Raw genomic sequence first — 19,081 nt, 5'->3', positions numbered from 1 at the left:
TTTCCTTTAGGAGGGCCTGCGGACGTTATGTGTAGCGTATAAGAAATTCACCTGTGAAGAATACGAGAATGTGCAGAAGCATTTGCAGGAGGCCAAACTGGCCCTTCGAGATCGGGAGAAGAAACTGGCTGAGGCATATGAGCAGATAGAAAAGGGACTTATCCTGCTTGGTGCTACAGCAGTTGAAGACCGGTTAGTGCACTTCTTTTAATTTAAAGCAATATATATATATATATAATTTTCCATTTGAACAATCCAATAAAAACCACATTAAAACATTCCAAATTATAATGCAATCAAAAAAGCAAAATATTCGATACCAAATTATCTATTTTTGGTTTGGTTGCACATGCGTTGACTAATAAGCCAGTATGTTTACAATCCTTCTTCCCTGCACATGCAACCTTCTTCCCTCCTCTCTTCGTGGTAGGCCTCTTTTCCTTGTATGTGCCTCCTAAATCTGTTCTGCGGTTTCCCCCTACTCTCCGGAGCAGATTTGGGGATAGCACGAGGGTAGGAGAGACAGGGAAGTCCCCTGGTGTTAACTCAAAAATGTATTTGAATACCTCCCTGTCTAATAAACCATAGTTTCCCATTTTTTTCTCTGACCAAGAAAACGGTGGTTACTATGTTCAGACCACACCAGGATCATGAACATACCGTACTTTTCGCTCTATTAGACGTATCGGACCATAAGACACACCTAGTTTTGGGGGGAGGAAAACAAGAAATAAGAAAGCAACGCAAAGCATCCTGAGCTAAGAGGGAGCAATCCTCCATCTTCGCTCAGGAGGCTTTGCGGGGCTATCCCTGAAGCCAGGAGCGCAAGCGGGATCGGTGCGCACCGATCCCTCTTGCCCTCCTGGCTCCAGCGAAAGCAAGCCTACTGGCTTTCCCCCCACCTCCGCAAGAGCTGTGCGCTCTTTAAAGGGAGCACGGCTCTTGGGGGCTTTTCTGGGAGGTGGGGGAAGGGACAGAGCCGCGTGCTCTGTCCCTTCCCCCACCTCCCGCAAAAGCCAGGGATAGCCACGCGAAGCCTCCGTAGGGCAGCGAGATGAAGGCTCCCCGCTGCCCTGCGAGGCTTCGTGCGGCTAAGTCAGAAGCCAGAACAGCGAGAGGGGGCACTGCGCAGCAATCCCGCTGGCTGTCCTGGCTTCTTGCTTGGCCGTGCACAGCCTCTCCCGGGCAAGGGGAGCCTTCATCCCTGCCTGGGAGAGGCTGTGTGCAGCTAAGGCTCCCCTAAGAGCCGTGCCCCCTTTAAAGAGTGTGTGGAGTGTGTGTGCAGCTCTTGGGGGCTTTTCCCCGAGGAGGGAGAAGGGCAGCCCTAAGCGCTGAGCAGAGCCTCCCGCTTACATTTGCGCCATAAGATGCACACACATTTCCCCTTACATTTTAGGAGGGGAAAGTGCGTCTTATAGAGCAAAAAATATGGTAGTTTGAAAACTGGTTTAAGGTCCTGGTTTCCTCAGAACCTGTTAACCACAGTTTTCAGATTTGAACGATCCAGACTTCCTTATCAAGGGAATGAGAGCTGCATGCAAGGGCAAAAGGCTCATACGTGTCTCAGTGAGACACAGTTGTCTGTAGAGAGCCCAATTTATTTATTTTTTCTTTGTTTAGATTTATGTGCTGTGTTTCTACCACAACAGCGGTCAAACCGACAATACACAATAATGTAAACGTTTCCTAAAATAGATTTAAAACTAGTTAACAAACCAGAATTTGGAATGAAAGGGGTGGTACGGAGCTGAAAGAAAAGAAACCCTGTACTTGTCTAATCCTTCTTAATGAATTTTTGCAAGTGTCTTTTCTCCCCCTCTCTGAATGGGGAAGCATCCTTTCTGCCCCACCCCCCACCCCACTGCCCTGCCAGACCCATTAATGTCTTCTTAGCACATCTGACTCAATTACTGTCTTGTAGAAGCATTTAGAAGCAGTATTATAACAATTAGTAGTTTACAATGTGGCCACACAGTAATTAGCAGCACTACAAACTGTTTCCACAACAGAAACTAATCGTACTGTGAAATGACAAAAACCTCAGAATGCATTGCACTGGGATAAAATAATCTCTAAACATTGTTATAATTATAATATATGCATATTTATTTAACACCCCGCCTTTTCCCTGACAGCAAGTTTTCTGGTCCCAGTCATTAAAAATAACAACCTACTCCCAACTCAATAAAAATGAAAGCAGGAAAATAAAGGACTATCCCACGCAAACTGGGCAAGACTTCCCACTCGTACATTGCATCAAAATGCTCCCACTTTCACCATGTGTATTTGCCTCAATAAAACACCAGGGCCCAGATGTTATTACATACTGTAAAAGAAACAAGGATGCATTGAAAACAGGTAGCCTCACTGTCTCTCTGGCATTTAACCTTCCCTGGAAATGGGGGGGGGGGTCATTAAAGTCCGTTTCCATTGCTCTCCGCTGGCCACACAAACTTTGGTTGAGCTTCCGAAGAATACTTGTAACGTGCACTCAGTTTCTGACTCAAACTGTGTCCACCCATCCAAACTGTGTCCAAGGTTAGTAATCGTAGGAGCAAGGGAGAGTCGTTATTGATATCACTCCTCCTTCTACTTCTTCATAGTTGCAGCCACTGCCATCATCGTTATTGAGCGGTCTCCATACACATTGTGATTTACAGAGCTCTGTAAGCAATAAAGGTCCTGTTATGTACTGAAGTTCTCACCTTGGGCCAGCAGGGGGATACTGTAGATAGTTTTCACTCAGGTCCACATATGCAAATAAGGGATTGAAAGTGACGTTCAGTGATTGGATAGTTACAGAATATGGTTACTGTTGTGTTGTAGTGGAGCTCTATATAATTAGGCTGGCCGAACCCTTCAGTTCTCTTCTGTTCTGGCCTGTGAATAAACAAGAGCTGTTTGAAGAATCGGTGTGTCGTCTGATATGTTCACCCACAACTTAACAGGTCCCTGACCTGAAAAGCTTGCAGTCTAAATTTGAATGGGAAAGGAGAGAGAAGGCTACAAAAGGATGATTACGAACAAGTGCAGTTGTTGTGTTCGCTCAGGTTTTGTTTTGTGGATCAGCCCTTACTTAGTACGAAGTTCCTTTTCATTGTTTCAGGCCTCTTTTGCTGTAGTCAAGCTAAACTCAGCCTAATGGGAATAGAAACATATTGTTCAACCTGGAATGTATAGATTTAGCTTGCTTTCTATCTCTCTTCCTCACTCCCCCTTTCTTAGACTGGTCCTAATTTTTATATTTCTGGAGCCACCAGGTTTGAACCCGGGAATATGCTGATTAGCTGAAAACTGCAACAAGAAAACTGCAACAAGAAATGGCTTCTTTCCTACCAATTACCTTGCTATCAGTGCAGCTTGTAGTGTAGAATAAAAAATTATTTATGTTCATGTGTGGGGTTCAGGGAATGCCCACAAATACTTTTCAAGACATCCAATTTTTATTATTTGCCTACCTAAGCTTTGTATATTTTTAATTATTTTACTGGCAAAGCAGATGAAAAACAAGTTTTTCTGTTTTTGTTAAGTTACTACGGAGACCAAATTAAAGCCAGTATGACATAGACAGTGTTAGTATCTGTTGGTTTGAATCCTAAAAGATATTAAAGTTCTAACAAAAAAATTAATTCATTTTCAAACTGCACAAAACGAGACTGAGTTGTGAGCAATTGAAAGACTTGCTGCATCTTGCCAGTTTATGGCGTAAATTGCTGTGAAGCATGATTATACAGTATGTGCTTTAAAACAGACAGGTGAAGGGCACTAAAATACACTATAGCTCCTCTGGATTGCAACATCTGAACTCTTTAAATCAACAGAGAGAAAACTATTGAGTAAATAAATAAATAAAATATTGCATGACAGCAAAGGCTTCTTAAGTCCAAACTCCTTTTTACCGCCATGTTTTCCGATATGATAGAAACCTTTTAGTCAGTGCCCTAAATTTTTAATTTAAAGTTTGTCAATAACTATTTGTGATTGGTATCTCGAAGATTACAGGAAAAAGCTGCTGATACAATCGAATCCCTGCAAAAAGCTGGCATTAAGGTTTGGGTTCTGACGGGAGACAAAATGGAGACTGCCGCAGCTGCCTGCTACGCCTGCAAACTCTTCAGAAGAAATACTCAAATACTTGAGTTAACTACCAAGAAAATAGAGGAGCAGAGCTTGCACGATGTGTTGTTTGATTTAAGCAAGACTGTCCTAAGGCACAGCGGCAGCTTAACAAGGGACACCTTCTCAGGGTATGTATAAAGTACAATTCAACCAAAATCAAAATTTGCATCCTTTTTTTGGCATTGGTTCAGCGGCAGAATCGGAAACAGCTTTTAAAAAAACATATATAGATATACGGTATTTTTCCATCTTTAAGACGCCCCCATGTATAAGACGCCCCCCTATTTTGGGGGACTCTGATTTAAGAAAATGGGGGGAGATGGCCCCCATGTATAAGACGCCCCCAAAATTTTTGACATTATTTTTTAGTGGGGAAAACCTAGTCTTATACATGGAAAAATACAGTACACAATCATTAGCTACCTAATCATTATCTTGTGTGATAAATACACAGATTAAATACACAAAATTAAAAAGCCGATTCTAAATTATGTACTACATAGGCTTTTAGAAAGCATCTATATGTCTATATATCTCTATATCTATCTATCTATCTATCATCTATCTATCTATCATCTATCTATCTATCATCTATCTATCTATCATCTATCTATCTATCTATCTATCTATCTATCTATCTATCTATATCTATCTATCTATCTATCTATCATCTATCTATCTATCATCTATCTATCTATCATCTATCTATCATCTATATCTATCTATCTATCTATCTATCTATCTATCTATCTATCTATCATCTATCTATCTATATCTGTCATCTATAATCCTAATGTTAATAGGTAGGGATTTCCAAAAGATGGGTGCTGTCATTCTGAAAGATCAACTCCTAACAGAAATGGAGCAAAACATGATCAATGTTGTCGGCTAGAAGATCAGAAATCCTGGCCACTGCGTCACAGCTAACTCTAGTGCTCATCTTGGTCCCATTGGAGTCCTTGCCTCCCCCACCCCCAAATACATTTTAAAATGGCATTGGATGTCAGCCAGCCACAGGCCTGGTTGAAGAATGTTTTTGCCTGGCACCTAAAGGTGTATAATGAAGTTGCCAGCCAAACCTCCCTGGGGGAGAGCAGTCCTCAAACGGGGAACCACTGCAGAAAAGGCACTCATGTTGCCACCCTCCGGTCCTCACATGGAGGACGCACACAACAAAAGGCCCCAGAGGGTGATCTTAAGGTCTGGGTAGGTTCATATAGAGAGAGGCGGCAGATTACCCCACAAAATGTAAAAATAGCTTGGCTTTATCCTGGACGCGGGTGGCGCTATGGGATGCGGGTGGCGCTGTGGGTTAAACCACAGAGCCTAGAACTTTCCGATCAGAAGGTCGGCGGTTCGAATCCCCGCGACGGGGTGAGCTCCCGTTGCTCAGTCCCTGCTCCTGCCAACCTAGCAGTTCGAAAGCACATCAAAGTGCAAGTAGATAAATAGGTACCGCTCCAGCGGGAAGGTTAAAGGCGTTTCCATGCGCTGCTCTGGTTTGCCAGAAGCGGCTTAGTCATGATGGCCACATGACGCAGAAGATGTATGCCGGCTCCCTTGGCCAATAAAGTGAGATGAGCAACCCCAGAGTCGGCCACGACTGGACCTAATGGTCAGGGGTCCCTTTACCTTTACCTTTTATCCTGTGCAACAAAATTGGAAATTGAGGGAATAGATTTCTTGTGAGAGCACCCTAGTGCGTAGAGGGAACAAAAACCTAGTGGTGGGGTTTCTACTCTCCACAGTGGTAATTGGAGGCAAAAACAAGATTGCTGTATCAAGTTAGTTACTTCAAATGGCAAGAAATCTAAAAGACGGTATTCAACCAAATTATCCTGTCAGCGCAAGGAATGGGACTTTCTCCCCTCTCCTCCCCCTGCATGCCTCCCTCCTCTGTCCCCAAATCTTCTTTGGAGGGTTGGGCTAACAGAGAGAAGAGAATTAGGATGCACAAGGGGGGAGAAAAGAGGAAGAATGTTCCATTGCACACTGATAAATCCTTGAGCTGAAGGAACCGTAGCCTTAGCCCTATGTTACATGCAACCCAAAATACCCTGAGTGTGCTGCATTTCAGCATGTCTTTTGAAGCAGCTGCTGTATAAAACACAGTTGGTTAAACTGCAAAACCAGCATTAATTTGTGTACTTTTGTCACTCAATAGGCTTTCAGCTGAAATGCAAGATTATGGTTTAATTATTGATGGAGCAGCATTATCATTAATAATGAAACCACGGGAAGATGGGAGCTCTGGTAACTACAGAGAGATCTTCCTTGAAATCTGTAGGAACTGCAGCGCAGTTCTATGCTGTCGCATGGCTCCTTTGCAAAAAGCACAGGTTTGTGTTTCGCGTCTTCAATTACATGACAAATGTATATTTATATAAATATTGAAAGTCTCCGTGTAATGTGTTGTGTTTAAATACCCACCTTCCAGTGATTGATAATGGAAGCAAAAAATGGAAAAAAACAAGGAGAAATGAGTGAAAGAATTTCTGAAAGAAAGCAATTAGTTAATGGTACATTAAAATGGCACCCTGCTGTGCCACTGATTTATGTATGTTTCAAGCAGATTTCAGGGATTGACATGCTACTTGGAAAAGAGCTCATTTAACTAAGGAAAAGTGCTGTATTTTCAGCTGATGCTACATTGTGAGGCTACACATTAACCTCACATGAAAAGCTGTTATTTCTATTTCCTTGTGTTTTTGTGTTTAGGAAATAAGAATAGGTGTGTTTTGGAAATTCTTTTGATTAGGCTTTTATTGGTAGATAATTGGAATAACACTGGATAAAGATATAAGGATGACAGAAAGAAAACAACTAGGCCCATCTTGGGGCCTGTTCAGCCGTTACTTTCCTGTAGAAAAGCGAAATCTGCCTCTTCCTCTTGCTGTGGAAAAGAAGTATTAAGTGAACTGGGTTATGTTGCCGAATGAAATATTTCCCTGGCTGCCTAATCTTTTATCAGAAAGAATAGAGATTTTCTGCCAAGTAGCTGTGGAGATAATCTGTTCAAATAAACATCATACAGTTATATCTTTGGTTGTTATTTTCTCTCCATGATAAAGGAAGGGGAATTTTGAGTTTCCTTAAAAAGTAATGTGTGAACAGGCACAAATGTCTGTTTCACTACTGCCTGGAAAATAGAAGATTCTGTGAAGTGAATGTCCTTTCTTCTTACTTGGTTCAGTTTCCACCACCGCCGAAATATCTAGCAAGTGGAACATTGAGCATAATGGTGCAGTTTAGAAACATGTATGTAACATTTGCACCTTTTCCCCCTTCCAGATTGTAAAATTAATTAAATGGTCAAAGGAGCATCCAATCACGTTAGCAATTGGTGATGGAGCAAATGATGTCAGTATGATCCTAGAAGCACACGTTGGCATTGGTAAGTGGATTGTTATGGTCAAGTTTAAAGTCATCCTTCTCATAATGTAATATTGAGTCACTGGTTATTATGGTCCTAGTACTTTGTATCATTGCCATTGTTTCCTTCAATCTATTGTGGAGGAGTACATATTTTTCCCATCAGTAGCTAAGTCTCCATTTCACTCTTGGGTGGAAGATACTTTGTGAGCAGCAGAAACTTCCTAAACATTAGGAGCAAGTGATTCTTCCTCAGTTTATGATGATGGAGAGAGAAGATACTGGCTTGTTCTGAACCTGCTAACCATAGTTTCCCAGTTCAAACGAAATCTAATGATAAGTATCACCAGTTCAGTTTCACTGCATCGTTTGACTTTCTGCCATTTTGTTTTTCCTTCCAGGCCTTATTGGGAAAGAAGGCCGCCAAGCTGCAAGAAACAGCGACTATGCAATACCCAAATTTAAACATTTGAAAAAAATGTTGCTTGTTCATGGGCATTTTTATTATGTCAGGATATCTGAACTTGTGCAATACTTCTTTTATAAGGTATATTGGGGCTTTTGTATTATGGTTGTTAACAGTTTAGACAGAGGCAGATTATTTTGAAACTTGTTGTCTTGGATTCCACTGTGTGACCATCGTCCTTCCAGACCTCCAGTTCTTCCAGTTTAACTTTAGATTCCTCCTACTCTGCTTCCTAGATATGGGGAAAACCTGTTTTCCTAAAACCACTTACTTCCAGAATATCCAGTAATGTAGTAAGTAAAAGAGCAAGTGGTTTGATGGCTGCAAACGTGAATCAGCTTCTAATTTCAGTTGACCAAGCCGAACGGAAGAATGATGGGTTTGTTTTTATGTTTACACTGATAGCCGGATCATATTAGTGATAACTTTCGTCAGTGTATGCTTACAACAACAGAGTCTCTTGTGTTGTAAATCTAAAATGCCAACCTCAGGTGTTTTATAACAACAGATCAGCACATTAGGCATATGTATTTTGTTTCCTTCGGGGAGTAGCTCATCTCAGCACTACAGTAAGCCAAATCCTGTTTATTTCACCTTTTTGTCGCTTTGACATACTAATCGATGCACCAATTCACTGGTAAAATAGGATAGCCAAATTCACCAAGGAGATCTAGCAACAGCACCCCATAGGACATAATAAGTATTGCAAAGACATATAAATGTGGACCAATGTGAAGGATTTATTTCTGCCGTGGGAACATGTTTACGTTCCACTTCTAGCACAGTGTTGAATAACCATTTGAACTAGCCTAAACTCTGCAGCAATGCACTGCTCTCATAACATCAAGGCTTAGCGCGACAATCGTCTGTAAATAATCTGATGAGTAAACTCAAATGTAACAATAAAACTTATAAACTATTGAAATCTCTTAGTCTGAAGCTTATAGTCTACTACACAGGAAAAGAAAGAGTGGGGAGTAGCAGTATGCATATGTGTTCCTGGTTCTGAGCCTGTTTATTTGTGTATCGGTGTCTCCACGTTTCCTCCATTGTGTCATTAATATGTACAAGCGTAGAGAGACAGCTATGCAGCATTTCAGGAATTCATGCCATTGCAGCGTCACTTCTTGGACCTGAAGTAATCTCAGGGCTCAGGCTAGAAAGCATGGTTCTGAGCCGTTTTCCCTTTGCCCTGCCACTTTCCTCCGGAAAACCTGCTCTTTATAGGGATAAATCGGAGCAAATGTATTTCTGGAGAAACCCGATTTATAAATTTGCTGTGATTCAGTGGTAAAGATATGGCAGGGCAAGGGGAAGTCTGGATGAGCTCTGGGTGACTGCAATTCGTTTCTTCAACCATCCAGTACTGCTTCTGCCTCCTCTTCCTGAGGGCTGCATTGTTTGCCTTCTTTTTTGTGCTTGCTTCCGTATCACCAACAGCCATTTCTGCGACTGTTGTCCAAGTCCTCCTCGCCTTCCTTTTGCAGACTGTACTTTATGTTCCCCAGACGTTACCTTTAGACATGTATTTCCCTAGAACTTTTTTTTGCTCTTATCTCCATTTCCAGGGTGTGGGCAAGAATGCACAAACAAAAATCAAGGCATCGACATATTTTAATTGCTTGCCACTTTTTAAAAACAGCTTTTCTACACTGCCATAATCAATGTAGTACTGAAGGAGTTGCCCTTTTATCGAGTTTTGTTTTTTTCAAAAGTTAAATTCTGTGTTCAGTTGAACTTAAATATGTGTTTGAATTTGTGTAGCTGCCAGTTCATTTTTATACTACGGTAATGTCATGCAACGTATCTTGCTTTTGTCTTCCAGAATGTCTGTTTCATTTTTCCTCAGTTTTTATACCAGTTCTTCTGTGGGTTTTCACAGCAGGTATCTCAGAAAACTTTCCCCCCTTTATCATTAAACCAAGTTAATATTTTGAAACATGTTCTTTATTGGTCCAGTATAATTTTAAATGTATCTTGATCAATTTATCTTGTTTTGCATGGTGTTGAATGAAAAAGTATAGCATTTTCTGGTTTATCAGAAGCACAGATAATGAGATATGCTCCCTGAAGCATGCTTACAATTCAGTATAAAAACACACACACAGCTGTGAGTAAGTGGCATGACCCTAAAATCTTTAAAATTCATTGCCCTTGTGAGTAAGGTTATAAGCAGTGTTAGCTTAAAGAGCACCTGAGAGGACAGGTCTTATTTCACCCAGCAGACCGCTGTCTCTTCTGCTCTTTTATTTACCGTATTTTTCGCTCTATTGGACGCACCGGACCATAGGAAGGGGAGAACAGGGGAAAAAAATTTTTTTCCTTGTTCTCCCCCTCTAAGTCAAGGTGCGTTCTGTGCGTTCAAGGTGCGTTCACCCGAAGCCTCCAGAGGTTCCTTTCGACCTGCTCTTTGGGGCTGGGGGGGGAGTGCTGCTTTCCCCCACCGCCAGCCCCAAAGACCAGGTCGGGGAACAGCGGGAAGGCTGTGCTCCGCCTCCCCGCTGTCCCCCCAGCTTGTGGGGCTGGTGGTGGGTAAAACAGCGCTTCTCCCCACCGCCAGCCTCCAAACCAGGTCGGGTTTGGAGGCTGCTATTCGCAAGCCTGGGGGGGCCCGGTGGGAACTCCTGCCGGGCTCCCCAGGCTTGCGGATATCTGCCCGAAGCCCGGGGCACGCTGCTCAGCGCGCCCCAGGCTTCAGGATGCAAGCTGCTATCCGCAAGCCTAGGGAGCCCGGCCGGAACTGGGTCCGGTTCGCTAGAAGTGGCTTAGTCATCCTGGCCACATGACCCGGAAGCTGTACACCAGCTCCCTCGGCCAATAAAGCGAGATGAGCGCTGCAACCCCAGAGTCAGCCACAACTGGACCTAATGATCAGGGGTCCCTTTACCTTTATATTTGTAATGCCTAATAAAGGTTTGGCAAAGCAAGCGGTAAATATTCCAGAAACAGCTGGACACCAAAATTTAGGAAACCCAGCGTTACGTGAATAGAGGAGTGTGCAGTCACAGTGAATTTGGATAGCTGGGAAATACATACAGGACAGTGGACATGGCATTAAATAAGGTTACTTGCTTATTTCCCTACTTTAAATCTTCGCTATTACAGTACCATAAAATTAAATTATAGCCGGTTAATATAATCTGTTTTTTCCCCATCTGCAGCCTTTATATGATACTGCGTATCTTACCCTGTACAATATCAGCTTCACTTCACTTCCTATCCTGCTGTATAGTCTCATGGAGCAACATGTCAGTTCAGATACACTCAAGAGAGACCCTACACTGTACAGGTTAGAGTTCATAACATTCTTTGAATAGACAGTGGTGACCAGGGGCATGGGGAAACAATGAGATGTTGAAGTAGGTCAGGGATGGGGGGGGGGGGGCTTTTGCATTCCAAAGACTGCATTATCAGTCAGGCGAAAGAAGCTGTGGGGCAGCGGGGGTGGGGGGAAGAGGCTGGGGAGACTCCTGAGGACCAGTGAGAGATACAGTGGTACCTCAGGTTAAGAACTTAATTCGTTCCGGAGGTCCGTTCTTAACCTGAAACTATTCTTAACCTGAGGTACCACTTTAGCTAATGGGGCCTCCTGCTGCCACCGCACCGCCGCTGCATGTTTTCTGTTCTCATCCTGAAACAAAGTTCTTAACCTGAGGTAATATTTATGGGTTAGCGGAGTCTGTAACCTGAAGTGTATGTAACCTGAAGCGTATGTAACCCGAGGTACCACTGTACCTTGAACAGGGCTTTTGCAGTGGGGTGTTTTGTAATCAGGAACATTTCCTTTGGCCTTTTAAGAAACATGGGGAACGTACCATGTATTTTCAGTGAAAAATTATCTCGAATAGTAAAATAAACGTACCAACACCAAAATAACGTTAATACAGTGGTACCTCAGGTTACAGACACTTCAGGTTACAGACGCTTCAGGTTACAGACTCTGCTAACCCAGAAATAGTACCTCAGGTTAAGAACTTTGCTTCAGGATGAGAACAGAAATCGTGCAGCAGTAGCAGGAGGCCCCATTAGCTAAAGTGGTACCTCAGGTTAAGAACAGTTTCAGGTTAAGAACGAATTAAGTTCTTAACCCGAGGTATCACTGTAAATGTGAGCAGATTCACACATTGGTTTCTTTGTGACAAAGTGCATGAAGCAATTTTTTTTATTTGCTGCCACCACTACCATTGGATATAGTAAGTTGTGTTCCGCAGGTAACCAAGAAAAGCAGCAAGGATTCTGTACCTGCATCTGTTCAATGGTCGCAATAGCAACGCCTTCCTGCATTTCCTCATTAAGGGGTTATTGTGTGAATCTGCTTTAAATGTCTTGTGGGAAGGCATTTCTACAAAGGGACTTTTTATGGAAGTTGCCAACTTGTGTGTATGCAAAAATTGTAGCAATACCATTATACAGCATATATATAAGAGAAAATGTAAGGTAGTAGTTAATGTGTCAGATTAGGACCAGGAACACCTGGGTTCAAAAACTGTTCAGCCACAAGGCTTACTAGGCTATCTAGGGCCTATATCACTATATCTCAGCCTAACTTTCCTCACAACAAGATCACTGATGAGTAAATGACCTCAGTAACGTAACTGATGCATGTCTCCTCAGGTTCAGTGCTAAATGTAAAAGTAGTAGCTAAAATGTAAAAGTAGTTTTAAATGCCAACAACGCGAAGCTTATTTCAGTTTACAAAGACCAGCCTCTTGAAACGAAAGCAAATCTTCTGGAGACCTCTAGTGTTACGTTTTATTATTTAAAATGAGGTCAGCATTCGTGACAGTATTGATTCTTCCCGTCTAAAAGGACTTGGGATTATAATTGGAGAGCTTTATGGTACACCTAAGTATTGGACATCCGTTTAGGCATGCAGAGAGATGCATTATTGACAGGTCACCTTTAAAAACTAGAACATTCCTGTCACTTAAGAAAGCATTGTGCAGTTTCACATTTCTCTATTTTAACATGTCAGAATTAATAACTTTGTCGTTATTCAGGGACGTTGCCAAGAATGCTCACCTGCGCTGGCGTGTATTCATTTACTGGACATTCTTGGGAGTATTTGATGCTGTGGTTTTTTTCTTTGGTGCCTATTTCCTGTTTGACAGCTCAACTGTGACCAGCAATGGACAGGTGAGTATCTACTTTGATTAAAGCTGCTCTGCTAACATCAAGAAATGATGTGTCAATAATCTTAAGTGTTGCTTATGCCTTCCCCCCCCCCCTTTCACTAAGTATGATCCAGTATTTCATAACCTAGCTCCCATTAAAATGGTTATTTAGAAAAAGGAAAGGTTTGTGGTTCTTATGAGGTGTTTGACAGGGAATGGTAAAATCTAATTCTGAATGTCAAGAAGCTGTAGTAAGTTGTTATGGTACCATTAAGAAGAAAAGGTTTCTTTTATGAACCATTATATTATTAATATGGTTCATTTTGCCATTGATGCATATTTTATATTTTGGTATTGCTTGATTTATTCATAACTTCCATTTTAAGAAATGTGCATTCAGATATCATAGTAATAAACACCATGGTTAATTTGAAAAGAACAACATATATCCATTCAAAGCATTTCTATTTGTACTTGTTAAGTGACATTAGATATAATTTTAAGGTCCTTCTGCTTTTTATTTGCATGTTGACATTTATGTGGTCTATTTGTGTCTTGCTTTTTTTCCTTTTTTGCTACTTGCTTCTCTTCCTATCCTCAGCTAATGACAGCCAACACCCACATGGTAAGACTACTGTAGTTTTGTCATGATGTGAGTTTTCCTTTTTTCCCTATCCAACTTCAGTACAGATCAGATATTTCTCTTTAAAACCCAAAGTTTACAATTTCTGTTTATTCCCTTCCTCCTGTGCTGAAATCATAATAAAGCAGCTTTTAATTTGCATTTTAAAAGTAAAGAACTTTAGGCTATAGGTTTTTAATATATACATATCTTGCTTCTTATAAGTGTGTACCTGCTTTTCTAGTTACTTTCTCTTCCTGCGCAGCTAATTCTTTATGTTTATTTAATTTTACACAAATTATATTAATAGATTTCTGGATGGGCTTTTTTAAAGTTTGGTGTTCAGAAATAAACAAGCAAATGTACTGTTTATCTGGTCAGCTTCAGAAAATAAATCATGGGAATGAGGTAGGTAGCAAGAAGAATATCAGAGAAGAGGAGAGGTGATGGGAAGGCAGATATCTGAGGCTTATTCCAGCTCATTCGAACTTGTACAAATTAGGGTAGACATGATTTAGTGCAGGGGTGGTGAACTGGCAGTCTGTGGACCAATTCTGGCCCATAGGATGTCCCATGCAGCTTTTGGGTGATGGGAATCCCCTCTCCATGTGCTGCAGCCCCACGCCCTACAAAGCACAGCTCCTTGTACTGCAATTAGGCTTGAAAACAGGCTACTATTGGTTGGGAAAGGACCACAGCACAGTGATAGAGTATCTACATGCTGCAAAGAAAGTCCAACCCTTGGAATCTCCAGGTCGGGATGGCAATGTCTCCTCTTATCCTTCTTTTTTCCAGGTTGCCCCATCTCCTCTTAGCTTCCTTGCGAGATGGGCTGACTTCCATATGCACCTGAAATAACTCTCTGTTCTTGTTTACCTGAATGTAAAGGCAGGGAGGCCAAAGACATAACCTTGGTTTGCTACATAGTCATTGCAGAATATATTCTTCATTGCATATATTTTTTCTTGCTGTAATTGTCATGGGCACAGATTGTTACAGCTGCAGAGTCATCCTCATGCTACAAGCTCTCGTGAGGCAAGGTCATGCTAGATTATAAATAATTGGCAACCACAGGGGAGCTTAGTTTGTTTGTGGTGATGCAGGAAAAAGCAGTTCAAGACTTGAGATGTTTGCATACTCTTTACAGATGCTTACCTCTTTAAATAATTATAAAAGGTTTATCAGCTAATATGCTTCTCTTTAGGAACCGTAGTAATACAGAATATTTTCTCATAGTAGCACACCTAGACTACGAAAGGAGTGGGGTTAGTAATAAATTCAAGACCCATCAGTATTCTTACATTTCAAAGCCTAAAGGAGTTTTCAGCTGACCGCTGATAGTTTCAGGTGGCTGTGGTTCCTAATATTATAATAAAAGCAATAAAAGGCAAATAACAGAGGAATTGTTATCTTTAAGTTGTTGTTTTTTCAAGTTTTTCCAAGTAACTAAATATGTTAACTAGAAAGTCAAATTTTAATCTTTGTTTACAGTTATAATGTATAGTATTATATTAACTGACAACAGTTTGGAGCCCTAACTTATAAATAATAATACATATAATGTGATGGAACAATTTACAATGGTTAATTAAATAACTGAACAGTTTGTCTACAAGATTCAGGATCACCTTTATACTTCTTCCATCAGCACATAATAGTATGACTTCTTTTTTTCCAACAGTGAAGGTCATGGAAAGAAGTAATAACCTTCAACTTCTAGGCAGTCGGTTAATTTTCATGTCAATCAATATCAATTACATATAATTCATTTTCCTAAATGGAGTAAATGGCAACTAGCTGGCGAATGTCTGTTGTGGAATAATTTATCCCAAATGTGTAGAACTTTCAGCCATCAAAAATATTGTTACAGACTATAAAAAGACTCTCCCTATCTTGGTTCTACCCTAGCAAATATAGATAGGTAGCCGTGTTGGTCTGCCATAGTCAAAACAAAAAAAATTCCTTCCAGTAGCACCTTAAAGACCAACTAAGTTAGTTCTTGTTAGTTAGTTCTGAAGAAGTGTGCATGCACACGAAAGCTCATACCAAGAACTAACTTAGTTGGTCTTTAAGGTGCTACTGGAAGGAATTTTTTTTGTCCTAGCAAATATGTGTCCTTACTGAGTTCCTGTTCTTCCAACTATCTTGGATATTCTGGGTTTAACAAGTGGAATGCCACCATCTGGTGGCATTTCTCTTTACCTGTGTGTCTTCCATGTAGCCAGCTAAAGTGCTCAGGCCTCAACACCCTGGCCTAGTTGTCCTAGAATGTTCTATAGCAGGCATCAAGTTATCTTGATAAGATAGTTGTTGTTGTTTAGTTGATTAGTCATGTCCGACTCTTCGTGACCCCATGGACCAGAGCACGCCAGGCACTCCTGTCTTCCACTGTCTCTCGCAGTTTGGTCAAACTCATGTTGGTAGCTTCAAGAACACTGTCCAGCCATCTCGTCCTCTGCCATTCCCTTCTCCTTGTGCCCTCAATCTTTCCCAACATCAGGGTCTTTTCCAGGGAGTCTTCTCTTCTCATGAGGTGGCCAAAGTATTGGAGCCTCAGCTTCAGGATCTGTCCTTCTAGTGAGCACTCAGGGCTGATTTCCTTCAGAATGGATAGGTTTGATCTTCTTGCAGTCCATGGGACTCTCAAGAGTCTCCTCCAGCACCATAATTCAAAAGCATCGATTCTTTGGCGATCAGCCTTCTTTATAATCCAGCTCTCACTTCCATAGTTGTTCTCTGTAAAAGTGGGAAGGGAAGATCAGCTTGTGTGATGGAGTCTGATTTTGTTAGTCTTGTTTTCACAGCTTTTTACAAAACCGGAATGTCTCATAGTTTTATAGTCAAGAAGGATGTACAGCCACAAAATAGCATTTTTCTTGTCCCTAGCATTAAAATACCTACGCAACGATAAATACTGCATTTTTGTTTGTTTTTATTATAACACTTTTACCTTGTGAGATCTGTGTTATATGTAAATTTAGTTTCCTGTAATATAGAAATTAGACTAATCTTATTTTTATTCATTACACAAAACACCAGCTTTGTGAGCCTTAGCTTGTTATGAAGATAGGATTTTTAATAATAAGGCATGATTTTGTGGCTTATATTCACTTTTAAAATGTTGACTCTTGTCATTATCAGCCACCAACCTCTTGATAACACCATGAAAACTAGAAGTAACTAAACTTAAATGATTGCCTTTTGCTTAGCAGAATGCTTTGGCTTATTCAGTAAACATAAATTTCCTGAGATTTCATCCTGCACCCTTGTTCGTTTCTAATTTCGGTTTCTAATTCTTTCCACTTTTTGATGCTAATAGTACTATGGAAATTTTCTGGAAAAGGCAAGGTTGTGGAAGATGAAATGTGAAAAAGATGCCCAATTACTCCCAATTTTTACCTTCTCACTTTGACCCCCATACTAAATCCTAGAGAGACCTGTGGCCCTCAGGTAGAGTAGAGGGAGCTCTTACATGAGTGTAATTCCACTTGTGGTTTCTGGATCCAACTTTGTGGTTGAACAAAAGAGGCCGTGTTGGAATTGGTGGCCCATGAAATTGTATGAAAAGGCTTAGCCACAGGTGTATAAGACTGCAGTCTAAACTTCCCCCCACTTTTTATTTATTTGTTTAAAGTATTTTTTATTGAATTTTATCCATACAACCCAGATAACAAAAGAGAACCTCACAAGACAAGCACATCATGACTATACAATAAAAATGTCCATTGCTCCCCTTTATTGTTAAGGCAGAATGATTGTTCTCTTCATCTCATTTTTTTAAAAAAAGTTTGTAGTTTTTAAGATGCTTTCAGCAAGCGATCTAGTGGAGAGCAAATGGTAAGAGTATTCTGAAGGTGATGAAGGTGCAAGGGAGAATATATTAGTGGCACATTCACTATGCGTATGTTTCTTGCTATTTGGAAAAAAAAATGGGACCTCTGGCATACAGGTTGCAGTGTGGAGTGTTCCTCTTCAGGTTTCCCCTTCCATGTGGTTTTCTGCCCCCTCCCCGCAGTCAATCAGCATTCTGTGTCCACTAAGTATACTCAGTACCCATCATCCCCTCCACCCAATGTTAGGATTCCTGCCCCCCCCCCATTTTTTATGTCTACAAACCTCAGAGTTTCTATGACTCCCTCTGTCTTGTGCATAGATGAGGCCATTTTGGCTACCTGAAAATCTCCCCTTGAATAATTGCGTTAATTCCAGGAAAGTTTTAAATGTGTACACTTCCACATTTTTCGTGCATTGCACAATACTAAACGAAACTCGCTATACTAGACTGTATAACCTGAAACTTCTTTTTCTTGTGAATGTTTTCCTTATAGATGTTTGGAAACTGGACCTTTGGGACACTGGTGTTCACTGTGCTGGTATTCACTGTTACCTTGAAGGTATGATCTCCTACATGTGTGTTGAAACCAAACTGGCACCGCTTCCTGAAGCATGTTCCAATATGGAGGAAGGCTAAAAGGTTTTGGACTTCCTCATTCCTAAACAGTCTCGGTCCAGTATTCTTGAAGGAGCTTCTCCACCCCCATCGTTCTGCCCGGACACTGAGGTCTAGCATCAAGGGCCTTCTGGTGGTTCCCTCGCTGTGAGAAGCCAAGTTACAGGGAACCAGGCAGAGGGCCTTCCCGGTAGTGGCACCTGCCCTTTGGAACGCCCTCCCACCAGATGTCAAAGAGAACAACAACTACCAGACTTTTAGAAGACATCTGAAGGCAGCCCTGTTTAGGGAAGCTTTTAATGTTTAATAGACTACAGTGGTACCTCGGGTTACATACGCTTCAGGTTACATACGCTTCAGGTTACAGACTCCGCTAACCTAGAAATAGTGCTTCAGGTTAAGAATGGTTTCAGGTTAAGAACGGACCTCCGGAACAAATTAAGTACTTAACCCGAGGTACCACTGTATTGTATTTTAATATTTTGTTGGAAGCCGCCCAGAGTGGCTGGGGAAACCCATCCAGATGGGCGGGGTATAAAATATTATTATTATTATTATTATTATTATTATTATTATTATTATTATTCAGGGGGGAAAGACAGAGGTTTATAAGCTTATATGGAAAACTGAATAGAGAAAGGTTCTTTCCCCTGTCTTCCCTTATAATGGCGGAATTTGAAAATATCCAGTGAAATATATTGGCAGTCAATTCAGGACAAAAACAAATATGGGTGAATGAATGGGAAAAGCCCATCAAAACAAAAATGTTTTCAGTTGTTTTCAGAGAGTACAAGTGGTGGTTGCTTGTTATGCTGTGAGAGAAATGCTGTTCCATAGGGGCAGCCACAGAGAAAGCCCTGCTCTGCACTACTGTGGAGCAGGCTTCTGATATTTTAGAGACTTGGGGAAAAACCCCTCTCCTGCTGAATACAATGACA

At 41.2% G+C, this 19,081-nt stretch overlaps 1 protein-coding gene across 6 annotated transcripts in view; it reads left to right on the top strand.

The window, feature by feature from the left end:
- The window catches only part of ATP11A (ATPase phospholipid transporting 11A), a 107,204-nt gene that overhangs the window by 74,334 nt on the left and 13,789 nt on the right, over positions 1-19,081 (top strand). For 3 of the 6 annotated variants that reach the window (XM_028728106.2, XM_028728108.2, XM_028728110.2), the window contains exons 18-27: positions 11-192; positions 3,996-4,247; positions 6,284-6,458; positions 7,411-7,513; positions 7,893-8,038; positions 9,783-9,842; positions 11,119-11,246; positions 12,958-13,093; positions 13,673-13,696; positions 18,022-18,087. In XM_028728106.2, the coding sequence (XP_028583939.2) occupies positions 11-192; positions 3,996-4,247; positions 6,284-6,458; positions 7,411-7,513; positions 7,893-8,038; positions 9,783-9,842; positions 11,119-11,246; positions 12,958-13,093; positions 13,673-13,696; positions 18,022-18,087 (1,272 nt within the window). The remainder of the gene's footprint in view (positions 1-10; positions 193-3,995; positions 4,248-6,283; positions 6,459-7,410; positions 7,514-7,892; positions 8,039-9,782; positions 9,843-11,118; positions 11,247-12,957; positions 13,094-13,672; positions 13,697-18,021; positions 18,088-19,081) is intronic. The other 3 variants (XM_028728107.2, XM_028728111.2, XM_028728112.2) reach the window with 1 other exon arrangement.

This window comes from Podarcis muralis, chromosome 4, assembly GCF_964188315.1.
Source record: "Podarcis muralis chromosome 4, rPodMur119.hap1.1, whole genome shotgun sequence".
Lineage (NCBI taxonomy): Eukaryota > Metazoa > Chordata > Lepidosauria > Squamata > Lacertidae > Podarcis > Podarcis muralis.
The sequence above is the reverse complement of the archived record's forward strand: the minus strand, read 5'-3'. Positions and strand labels throughout refer to the sequence as shown.